This window comes from Chelmon rostratus, chromosome 17, assembly GCF_017976325.1.
Source record: "Chelmon rostratus isolate fCheRos1 chromosome 17, fCheRos1.pri, whole genome shotgun sequence".
Classification (NCBI taxonomy): Eukaryota; Metazoa; Chordata; class Actinopteri; order Chaetodontiformes; family Chaetodontidae; genus Chelmon; species Chelmon rostratus.
The window spans coordinates 1,535,080-1,546,243 of record NC_055674.1 but is presented as its reverse complement, the minus strand read 5'-3'; the positions used below and the strand labels follow the sequence as shown (position 1 = coordinate 1,546,243).

Below are 11,164 nucleotides of genomic sequence, written 5' to 3'. Positions count from 1 at the left end.
GAAGCCGGTAAAAAAGTGTTTTCTGTTTTATTTCTGGGACACAAAATCACCACGATCCGCCCTCAAAGTCTCCTCCCGGTCCTCCCAGTAATGTTTCACCTCAGAAAGCCTGCTAGAGACATGAAGTGAAGGGTTTGTGGTGTTTTAGGAGGCCACCACGTTAATGACAACACAAAGAGACCAACATGAGAAAATGCAACATACATAACATATAATAACACATAATGCTGCTGTCATGACCATGACTGTCCCCACGGGTCATCCAAATCTGCTGGCAGTGATCACATCAGGTGTGTGCACCTGGTCTCATGCTAGAGGACTGCTTGCAGTCTGCAGTGCTGCAGGTTTTGCATGAGGGAGGCGAGATGATAATTACAACTGAGAAGTGACAGTAATGCAGAATCATCTCAGTAAAGAATAAGATGTCCTTTGTTTTTATCTGATGAAGGAATAATCATCCAAGCACATTCAGATAAACGTTATTTTAAAAGTTCATAAGCTATTAGATAGATAGATAGATAGATAGATAGATAGATAGATAGATAGATAGATAGATAGATAGATACTTTATTTATCTCCAAGGAGAAATTTGCAAATTAACAAAACATGTACAAATAATAATAACAATAATAATGATGATAATATTGATTATTTTTCCAGGTTGTTTAACTGTTATTTCACAAAAAACAAACTAAAAAATGCTAGAAATACAGGTATCCAAACTTGTTTTTGCTTCTTTCAAGTCCAAATAGTTGTCTCTTGACCACTAAGATTTATCTTGTGACCACTGAGGAGGGTCCCGGCCCCCACATTGGGACCCAGAGAGAAACATCCGTCTTTGTTGCACCCCCGGGTAGCAGAGACCAGGACTGTCTTTACTCCTGAATTAGTTTGTTTCTAATAACAACTAAAAGTTTCTATTTTTTTTTTCAATTGATGTGGAGAATCTTTGTTAACTCTTCAGTATCTGTTATTATGATTCATTTGACATATTTTATGCTTATGCCTCATGTTATAATTACATTGCCGATATCCCCTGTTCTGCATATTTGAGTAAAGCTTATTTGAAACACATTTAAAAACACAACATGCACACAGATGTGTACAATAACATATAGCATAAAGTTAACATCATATTGAACTTGCAGATTCAGAATTATACAACAAATTATAAATATACTGAAATATAAAACTAAAAACTAAAACAACTGCAAACATAAAGGCAGACGGTCAGCAACACAACCAAAATCCCACATGACCTCATCATTCCTGTTCAAAGAAACCAAACATTTTTTTCATTTAAACAAAAAGCATGATAAAGCATGAGAAATAATAAAGGTAAAAATTCCGAAATAAAAAAATTGACGACATTTTCAAAATGAACAACTTAAAAAAGAACAGAATAGTAGAATCAGTCTGTTACACTGATTACATCTTTGTGTTGCGATTACTCTTCTTTTTCCTTTGTCGGACCTGAACGCATCATCGTGTGTACGGTCCCTTTAAATCTGAAGCTCCTCCTCCTTCATTGAGACACGTCATCATTAGTGACAAACAAACATGGCGACGTACTGCGCCTGGCCGGCTTATCTCACTGTACTTACGCTAATTGCGGCGCTTTTAATCGGGTTTTATGCCACAGGTTCAAATGTAACATGGCCGGCGGTGTCTCTGACGGTTGTAACCGGACTGGTGTCGCTGTGGTTGCGGAGGTTGCGGCGGCGGGACGGCGGGACGGACCGGCGGGTGTGTGTGCTGGTGCTCGGGGACATCGGTCGCAGTCCTCGGATGCAGTATCACGCCTTGTCCCTCAGCAAACACGGATATAACGTTACTTTTGTCGGGTTTTTGGGTAAGACCGCCGCACATTTAGACGGAGCTGCATGCTGTCATTCACCTGCGGATCAAACCACAACGATTAATGACCAACCTGCTCACAGACACGTCGTCTGAAATCAGAAGTTACAGTAAACTGAGAGTCCTCTGCTGCACATACACCCCCTCCTCCAGAGTACAGAGCCATGGTTCTGTTCATGGTTTGCCAACAAGTCCTTATTTCATTATATATAAAGTTTACAGAGTAATAATGCAAAGTTACAGCCCCCCAGTTAATAGCACAGAGGGCTGGTGAAGAAGATCAGAGGAAGACCTGCAAAACTGAATCTGTAGAGCAAAGAAACTAAATGGAAACGATCGCTGCTCCTTCATTCAGTTCTGTGTTCAGTCACTGACTCCATCAGGACTTCAGACTCATCACAAGCTGAGCAGCAAAATGTGATTTTTTTTTTCTCTGAAATGTTCTGACTGTAGAGACCAAACCTCATCCAGATGTGCTGCGAGAGGAGAAAATAACGACTGTCCCCATAACAGAAGTGAAAGGTGTTCAAGGTAACTGAAGCCATGTTGCACTGTGTTTTATGTGGTGGAAGAAGTACTCAGACCCTTTACTTAAGTAGAAGTACCAATAAGTCTGTAAAAATACTTTTTAAACAGTTTATTTAGCTGAAGAAGGAGGAGAATTTTCTCAAGACATGAAGGAAAACTTCATCCTTCAGTTTATCACAAATAGCCAACATCAACACCTGGAGATACGAGCTTTTCACTGGACTGGGAGGAATCTGAAAAGTAATGAGTAACTAAAGCTGTCAGACAAATGTAGTGGAGTAAAAAACTACAATATTTGCATCTGTAGTGAAGTAGAAGTGTTGTAAAATGGAAATACTCAAGTATTCCAGTACCTTGAATCTACACTTAACCCTATAATGCCTGACCCAAGAAATAATGGATAGAAAATTCTTAAAAAAAAAAAAAGACTTTATTTGGCCCTTTAACAATTAAAAAAAAAACATTTAAAAATGACCAAATATGTTTTTTTGTTTGTATCGTTTTGAGCAAAGTTTTTACCATATGGCAATACAAAACGTTTCAGAATCCATGTATAAATATGATACCCACGGCATTATAGGGTTAAGTACAGTACTTGAGTAAATGTACTTAGTTGCATTCCACCTCTGTTTTCATGGCTGATGAAAATGCTGAAAAGTGCTTTGTTGTTTTTTCAGTGGGACCAAAAATCCTCACCTACGTGACGAAGGTGGTCGTTCAGTGTCTGCAGCTTCTTCACGTGCTGCTGAGGGGGGAGACACAGTCTCACATCCTGATGCAGGTTTGTGCAGTCTGAATGAATGAACGCTCTGAAAGCCTCTCTGGCCTGAAACCGGACTCACACCGACAGTCAGAAAACACTGAGAATCTGTAATGAGTTTTAATACTTCTATGAAGTCAATGGTTGTGTTTGTATCCCAGAATCCTCCAGGCTTGCCCAGCATTGCGGTGGTTTGGCTCGTGTGCGTCCTGCGCGGCAGCAGATTCGTCATCGACTGGCACAACTACGGCTACACCGTCATGGCCCTGAGCCACGGCCAGGGACACCCGGTGGTGCAGCTGGCAAAGCGGTCAGTGCTGTGAGGCTGATGGAGGCCGCGTCCTGAACTGTCCAGACACATTAATAACAAATGTCTGCTGACTTTATCTGTGGTTGTCAATGGTTTTGAGGCAGTTTCCTTGAGATAAATGATGGATTTGTGTTCCTTGTGGTGCTCAATCTACAACAACCCCCCTCTTGAACTTTATATGTTGTCATTTCTGGGTTTCTGTTGTGTTGATGAGGCTTGAACAGTTTGTCTTCTTCCAGGTACGAACGCTTCTTCGGCCCTCTGGCCTCTCACAACCTGTGTGTCACCAACGCAATGAGGGACGACCTGCAGAAAAACTGGTCCATCAAGTACGATTTGTTTCGAGCGTCTCATTTTTTTTGTAACCAAATTCAATTATGAAGCCTCACTAGCAGCCTCTAGAGGCTGAAATGCTCATTACACCTGACAGTCTGTCAGAGCGGCAGTTCAGCTTCTCTTTGAGTCTTAACAGAAGTGGAGCTAAAAGATTCACATTTGTCATGATGGTGGCGATAACAGAGTTCATGAAGTCTTTAGAGTCAGAATCAGTCATCCTCTGGGGACAATGAATACATACAGCACATTTCATGGCAGCTCCTGATGAATTATGCATGAGATTGACTCTAGCACACCTGTCAGCCCACCTGTGAGCTGATAACATGAAGTAAAGTGATAGTTCTGACTGTTTGACGTCTGCAGGGCGACGACTCTGTACGACAGACCCGCCTCCATCTTCAGGGAGACTCCGCTGAGGCTGCGGCACGAGCTCTTCATGAGACTGGCCGACACGTATCCTCAGTTCCGGAGCAGCAGGTGAGAAACGCTGCAGGACGCTGCAGAGACAGGAGCGTAGCTGCAGTCCTGCACTGGTTTCCCCTGAAGCACACACACTGACTTGGTGTGTGATTTCCAGGTCTGAGGAGGCGCAGGTGGAGGTGGAGGTGGAGGTGAAGGTGGAGAGGACCGTCTTCTCAGATTGTGACCTCACTGATGACACAGTGACCTTGAGGGCGGAGCGACCGGCGCTGCTGCTCAGCAGCACCAGCTGGACAGGTGACGACACTCAAACGTCCACACGTGACGCAGGTTCGCCTCGATCAGCTGATGCACAGATCAGCTGCCCGAGGGAATCGATTCTTCAGGCATTGTGGGCGGTCACAAGTTTTACTTTTTAACTTTCTGTCTGTCTCTGTGTCTCTGTCTGTCCGTCCGTCCACAGAGGATGAAGACTTCTCCGTCCTGCTGAAGGCTCTCGAAGGTAGGACACGTTCAAACTGCTGCGCTTCACTTTCGTCTCCACACGACTGAAATCTGATCCGTGTTTGTTCTCCACAGAGTACGAAGGTTTCATCAAAGGCGGAGCGTCTCTGCCGTCTCTGGTGTGTGTGATCACAGGTAATCCTCAGACAGGTTGGAGCTGTCAGTCGGGAGTGTGTGTGTGTGTGTGTGTGTTGCCTCTCATGTTTTTGTGTGTGTGTGTGTGTGTGTGCAGGTAAAGGTCCTCAGAAGGAACACTACAGGAAGCTGATCGACCGCCTGCACTTAGAACATGTGACGATCTGCACCCCCTGGCTGGAGGCCGAGGACTATCCCGTCTTATTGGGTGAGCCTGGACCGACTGTGTTCGGCCCCTCTTCACACACGTGTCCTGAGTATCTTGAATGTGGTTTTATTCAGTTGTGTTGTTCCTCACGATGAAGACGCCTCAGTGAACGTGTCTGCGTGCGTTTGTCTCGCCAGGTTCAGCAGATCTCGGCGTTTGTCTCCACAAGTCGTCCAGCGGTCTGGATCTGCCCATGAAGGTGGTGGACATGTTCGGCTGCTGCCTGCCCGTCTGCGCCATCCACTTCAACTGGTGAGCTCCGTCAGGGCGGAGGGGGCTTTGAATTGCTGCCTGCTGTAGACCTTAACACAGAGCGTGACCTTGTCTCCAGCTTTTCTACTGAGGTGTAGTAACCAGCACGGCCTGTAGGGGGCACACACTGAGCTCTGTGCTTTTTACATTCATGTTTTGGAAATTCCAGAGTCGAGTTATTTATCTTTGATGTTCACATTGATGAGATCCTCAGAGGATCCTGACTGATTTGTGTTAAAGGAACTCAGAAATAAACCAAAAGGCTCAAAAAGACTGAAATGATTCAGTGTTCAGTGTTGACATTAAGACTCTTAAACTAAGCTGATCTGTAGAAGCTTGTAGCTCATCTGTCTGTGTGTCTGTGTGTGTGTGTGGTTTCCAGTTTACATGAGCTGGTGAAGCACGAGGAGAACGGACTGATCTTCAGAGACTCTCAGGAACTCGCCGGGCAGCTCAAGGTGAGAGAGTCGTGTCAAACGACGGATCTGTGAACACCTGATGAAAAGCTGCACATAGACGATGTTTCACTCCAAAGACCGAAAGATTCGTTGCTTCATGTCTGCCTGTAAATGCAGTCATAGTTTTCAACACAGAGTGAAAGAAAACTGGATGTCACACCTGGACGTCAGTAAAAACATGATGTTGAGGACGTTAATTTACTCTCTGAACACAAAATGTCCTAATGTGACCCCTGAACTTTCAAAAATATCTGTATCAAGATGAGTATTTATTTAAGTATTTGAAATAACTGTGCGCGTGTCTGTCTGTCTGTGTTCAGTCTCTCCTGTCAGACTTTCCCAGTTCAGACGGCAGACTGGGTGCGTTCAGGAGGAACCTCCGCACCAGCAGAGGGCAGCGCTGGGACGACAACTGGGACCAGAACGTCCTGCCTCTGATCTCTGGTCCTTAATGGAGGGTCTTCATGGCGGATTGAAATATTTCCACACAGTAAAGCCTCTAAAATGAACGTTGTTATCAGACACCAGCTTTTACTCGGGTGGTTTTCACTTCAGGACAAACCAACAGACACTTCACACGGGGGGAGTGGCAGAGAATGAGTCGGCACGTTTAGTTTTAATGTCTCGTATGAAGGTAGAGGACTTTCTCAGCGGTCTGTGGACCATCCAGAGCCAAACATCTGCACTCTGAAGGGGACTCAGCATCACTCAGTCCACCTGAGTCCGTCCAGCAGGTGCTTCTCTAAACTCTCCACCTGAAATTCACTTTCCATTCCAGCGGTTTTTCCTTCGTCTCAGAACTTGAATGTATAAAGGACGCTTTGATACGATGTACATTTGTAAATAAAATCTTTATTGTGCTACAGCGGTGTCACCTGAGCAGTCTGATCAGTTCTATAGCGGACGGTCTGCTGTAGGGAAACACGTGGCTGACGGGTCCTGCGATCACATGATGGCTGATTCCGGCTTTTTCTGTCAAAACGAGACGTCCAGTCAGTTCACTGAGGCAGGAAAACAGCTAACAGCAACCAATCAGGAAGAAGCATTTCAATTCACTGAAGGTCAGTTTGGATTCAGTCTGATTAGAATTGATAGAAAACAACTTTATCATGTTCAACAACAACAACGACAGCAGCTACAGCGGGGCTGACCTTATGATGGTTAGGGCTAATAAACTGATAGAATGTAACTAAGTACATTTACTCAAGTACTGTACTTGTGCGCAATATTGTAGTAATAATACAATATATTTGCATTTTCTGCTGCTTTGTACTTCTACTCGACTACATTTCAGAGGGAAATATTGTATTTTTTACTCCATTACATTGATCTCACAGCTTTAGTTACTGGTTTCTTTGCAGATTCAGATTGTTAATACAAAATATAAATCAACTAATAAATTATGATATATCCTATAGATATACAATAGATATATAAATATATCTTCAGCTGCAACATTAAAATGATGAACACAAATGTATCAGTAATTATAATTCACTAATATCTGTTTGTCTCAAATCAGTAAGTCGACACGAGGAATCTGCAAAAGTCAAGACAAATGAACATAAAATAGAAAAACTTACATCTGTTGTGAAAGCGTTGACAGTAGAGCGGGCCTTTGTCATCATGAGTATTTTTGATACTTTACGTATATTTTTTGATGAATACTTTCGAACTTAAGATTTTAAATGCAGGACTTTGTAGCAGAGTATTTTTACACGGTGTTGTTACTTTTACTCAAGTAAAAGATCTGAGAACTTCTTCCACCGCTGAGGAGAACATGTTTCGAGTCTGCAGCACTCGTTCAGTCTCACTGCAGCACAAACACAAACTCTCCGCCCGTTCATCCACCGCCCCCACCCTCCACGCCCTCAGTTCATTCAGGACACAAACAGAATCCAGGACTGCTGAATCCTCTTTTAGGATTTCGTTGGCCTTAAAGTAGTCAAACATAAATAAATGTGGTTTAATCGCCTATAAAACTCGCTTGTAACTGTTGAATGTAAACTCCTCTGAGGTTGAAATAAAAATATGGAGGACATCACTTCAGGGTCCAGCCGTGACCCCGTACGCCACGCGCAGACTCTTCAGACCGGCGTGGGAGCAGAGCTCGGGCTGATGTGTGTGTGGTCAGACTCAGATATCTGTTGTCGGCGGTCTCTTACCGAGCTGCAGCTTGAAGCCGCTGTAAGTCTCCGGGTTTCTGATGGTGGAGCAGATGAGGACCTCAGGGAGGACTCCAGGAGACGAACAGCTCAGGATCCTGGACAGCAGCTGCACCAGACTTCCCACGATGTCGGGGTCATAAACCACATCTGCACCACAGGGAAGAGAGCGGCGCTGCCATGTAACTGGATACATTTACTCAAGTACTGTACACAAGTGACAATCTGAGGTACTTGTACTGTAGCCTTTTCCTCTAAGCTACTTCATACAGTGCTACTACTACTACTACTACTACTACTACTACTACTACTCCAGAAAAATGTCTAAAATGTGATGTTTTGTTATAGATTAGCTGATTAACTGATTAGTTGGCTAAGAAGTGTGAGGTCACGGAGCGCCGCCCTCCTAACCTGCAGCAATGACGGTGTCCGCCCCGATCCGTTTCAGCTGTTCCTCCGTTGCCGCCGTCCAGTCCACCTCCTCCACGCTGACGGCCGGAGACGTCCGGTCAGTCAGGCCGTTCAGCTGGACGTTGGTTCTCAGCTTCTGCAGGACGCCGCGGTGACAGTCGCTGAAGACGAATCTGTTCGGGCGGCAGGAGCGACAAATGGTGATGCCGGTCAACCCCACGCCGCTGCCCAGCTCCAGCACCGTCCTGCAGCCAGAGGGAGACGGAGGGAGGAGAACAGGTTTAAAAACTCTGTTTATGAGTGAAAAGGAGCTGAAATCCTGGATCCCCGACTCCCATCAGGATACATAAAATTAAAACAAAAATAGTCTTTAAATCTTGGAGGCTCCTTTTCACTGAATAAATATATTTTTCTCTCATAACTGAACTTCTTCTTGCAGTGGATGAGGGGTTGGATACCTGCCAGTGAAGGTCTGCCGGTGATCCAGAGCCCACTCTGCCAGGTAGAGAGCAGCCTCCCAGGTCACCAGACCAGTAGTGCCCTCTGAGATCAGAGCTACGCTTTCCAACAGGCTGACAGCATCACCGCTGGGCTGCAGGACAAAAACAACACGATGCAAATGTCAGGAGGGACAGCATTCAGCTGCAGTGTTTCATCTTCAAACTGTCTTTATGACATTTTGGATCCACAACCAGCACCGAAGCATGAAAATTTGGCCTGTAGCAATTTCCTCTTTATTAATCGTCCCACAATCAAACCCTTCATGAATGCTGATTCTGTTCATGTTCTGCTTCTGTGCAGAGGTTTAGTCTGAGGGCCTGAGAGCTGCAGCAGCCGTCGACGCAGTCAGTTACACAACATGAGGTGGATGTCAAGCAGCGCTTTGCAGCACAGCTCACAGAACAAATGAAACCGTCATTGTAGCGCAGTGCATGATGGGTGTTTGCAGGTCTGGTACCAGTAAGTAGCTCTTGTAGCACTCAGTCGTGTCTTCGGCTCCCACCACCTCAGCCAGAGCGTCGTACAGCTCGTCCAGAGGATCGCAGCCTGCAGCCTCCTGCTGTGGGGGGACAACACCGGAAGAACTACATTACGTCATGTTCAGACGCTGGTCCGGCGCTTCAGTCCAGAGTCAAAAACCTCAACAACTGAGACGGACGGGCTCTCTGACTCTACAGGTCAAACTTCCCACTCGTTCCACACTTCCATTAAATCCAGGAAACCTCCAAAATAATGACTACATTCCCGTCAGCCTCAGAATTACATTAAGATTAATGCTAACATGGTGCGCCAACATGCTAGTGTTAGCGCATGAGCAAATGTTAAAGGAATAGTTCGTCATGTGAAATATGCTTATTTGCAATCTTGCAGAGAGCTAGATGAGAAGATTGATGCTACTCTCATGTCTCTGCATGAAGTAGGGAACTGGAGGGAGGACCGGGTTATCTCAGCATAGCATAAAGATAACTATGCTAAGTTTGGCTAGCCACATCCTGCCTCAAGAGCCATCCCAAAAACTGTTGGAGCAACAAACATTTGGGCCCCAAAAAGTTACTGATCGCTACAAAATTATACTACAACACATATATGCAACAAAAACAAGTCTATGTTTCATGAAAATAACAGCTGATGATATAAAAAGTGATGGATGTGAAATTTAGGGGAAAAGCAAGGGTAATGCTTTATTTTACAGGTTACTAAATTCTTCATGATTTCCTTCAACTTTTCCTGGAAATTATCAAATCATTTGTCTTTAATGAACAAATGGAGACCGAGTTCAACCTGTGTCCGAGACTGTCAGAGCACAGCAGAGTCCACTAATAAATGCAGAGCAGGAAGCATCTGTGGAATTATACTGTGTGTATTTTAACATCAAAAACAGGATCCATCAATTTATCGAGAAAAAATTAGAGTTAACTGACAACTCATCATTAGTTTTAACCCTTCTGTTCTATTGGAGATCAAGAACTGCTTGTAACCTTAACTAAACGAGCTAAAATATCATCCTCCTCTAGTTTGCACCAACAAATGTACATGAAGAGACAGACTGACAGACCACCAACCCGTCTGATGAGCTCAGAGAGGAACAGCCTCCTGAATCTGACTGATGGCGGAAACTTCCGGCACAGAGAGTGAAGACACGTCTGTCAGAAGCAGAAAAGAAACATTATTGTTAATTCTGTTGATACTTCAGGTGTGTCTTCTCATTATAAGACGCTGACAGGTTGTGTGCAGGTCTCCTTACCTGTTTCAAGATGTCTGAAATCAAGTCTGATGATTTGTTGCTTGCCAGGTCTTTTTCTAAAAACTGGAAAACATTTTCAGTTAGAAATTATGAAATGGTTTCAAAGCTTTAATGAGGTGAATTTTCTAATCTAATGGATTTGTATTCAAAATAGTTTTAAATATCAACACCTGGACAGATTGTTTGTGTATGTGACAAATAAAACCTTTGAATTGAACTGAATTAGTTTTAATTCCGACCTGCTGGTGGATCGTACATGTGCTGGATTAAGCAGAAGAGTCCGTTGAATTGAGACATGATTTCAGTCATACTTTGATATTGAGCACATTTTCCACTGAGCACGGAAGCACCGATTGATAAATATTTGAATGGAGTTTGGTGCAGCGCTCGCTCTATAAGATGTAAAAACTCTGCTGGCACACAGTCTTACTTACTGTCCATGGAAACGAAACCAGGCGACTCATAGCGAAAAAAGACACTTGAAAGTCCCGTAAAATATCCGTCTTGGTTACTCTTTTCTTGTCTGAAGTTTCGTTCTGCTCTGAGTGATCCATCTTCAACGTGTTTGTGTTTAC

General features: G+C 44.1%; 2 protein-coding genes across 4 annotated transcripts; one reads left to right on the top strand and one right to left on the bottom strand.

Annotated features, from left to right (window-relative positions):
• Positions 1 to 715: 715 nt before the first annotated feature.
• Positions 716 to 11,164, bottom strand: eef2kmt (eukaryotic elongation factor 2 lysine methyltransferase). Of its 3 annotated transcripts, none has more exons than XM_041956791.1 (8): positions 11,024 to 11,164; positions 10,590 to 10,652; positions 10,408 to 10,488; positions 9,303 to 9,404; positions 8,803 to 8,936; positions 8,345 to 8,589; positions 7,934 to 8,083; positions 716 to 1,897 (listed from the first exon to the last, which is right to left on the bottom strand). In XM_041956791.1, exons 1-8 carry the CDS (start codon positions 11,141 to 11,143, stop codon positions 1,890 to 1,892), a joined length of 903 nt encoding a protein of 300 aa, XP_041812725.1. In that variant the 5' UTR covers positions 11,144 to 11,164; the 3' UTR covers positions 716 to 1,889. The 3 variants fall into 3 exon arrangements, with proteins under 3 accessions (XP_041812725.1, XP_041812723.1, XP_041812724.1); XM_041956789.1 differs by lacking the exon at positions 716 to 1,897 and adding an exon at positions 6,601 to 6,740; XM_041956790.1 differs by lacking the exon at positions 716 to 1,897 and adding an exon at positions 6,601 to 6,740 and having other exon boundaries at positions 9,303 to 9,401.
• alg1 (ALG1 chitobiosyldiphosphodolichol beta-mannosyltransferase) lies at positions 1,554 to 6,943 on the top strand. The gene is made up of 13 exons (XM_041956788.1): positions 1,554 to 1,852; positions 2,311 to 2,388; positions 3,063 to 3,166; positions 3,307 to 3,455; positions 3,695 to 3,784; positions 4,155 to 4,268; positions 4,369 to 4,508; positions 4,675 to 4,713; positions 4,791 to 4,850; positions 4,948 to 5,058; positions 5,196 to 5,310; positions 5,693 to 5,768; positions 6,089 to 6,943. The coding sequence occupies exons 1-13, from the start codon at positions 1,561 to 1,563 to the stop codon at positions 6,218 to 6,220; spliced, it is 1,500 nt and encodes a 499-aa protein (XP_041812722.1). The 5' UTR covers positions 1,554 to 1,560; the 3' UTR covers positions 6,221 to 6,943.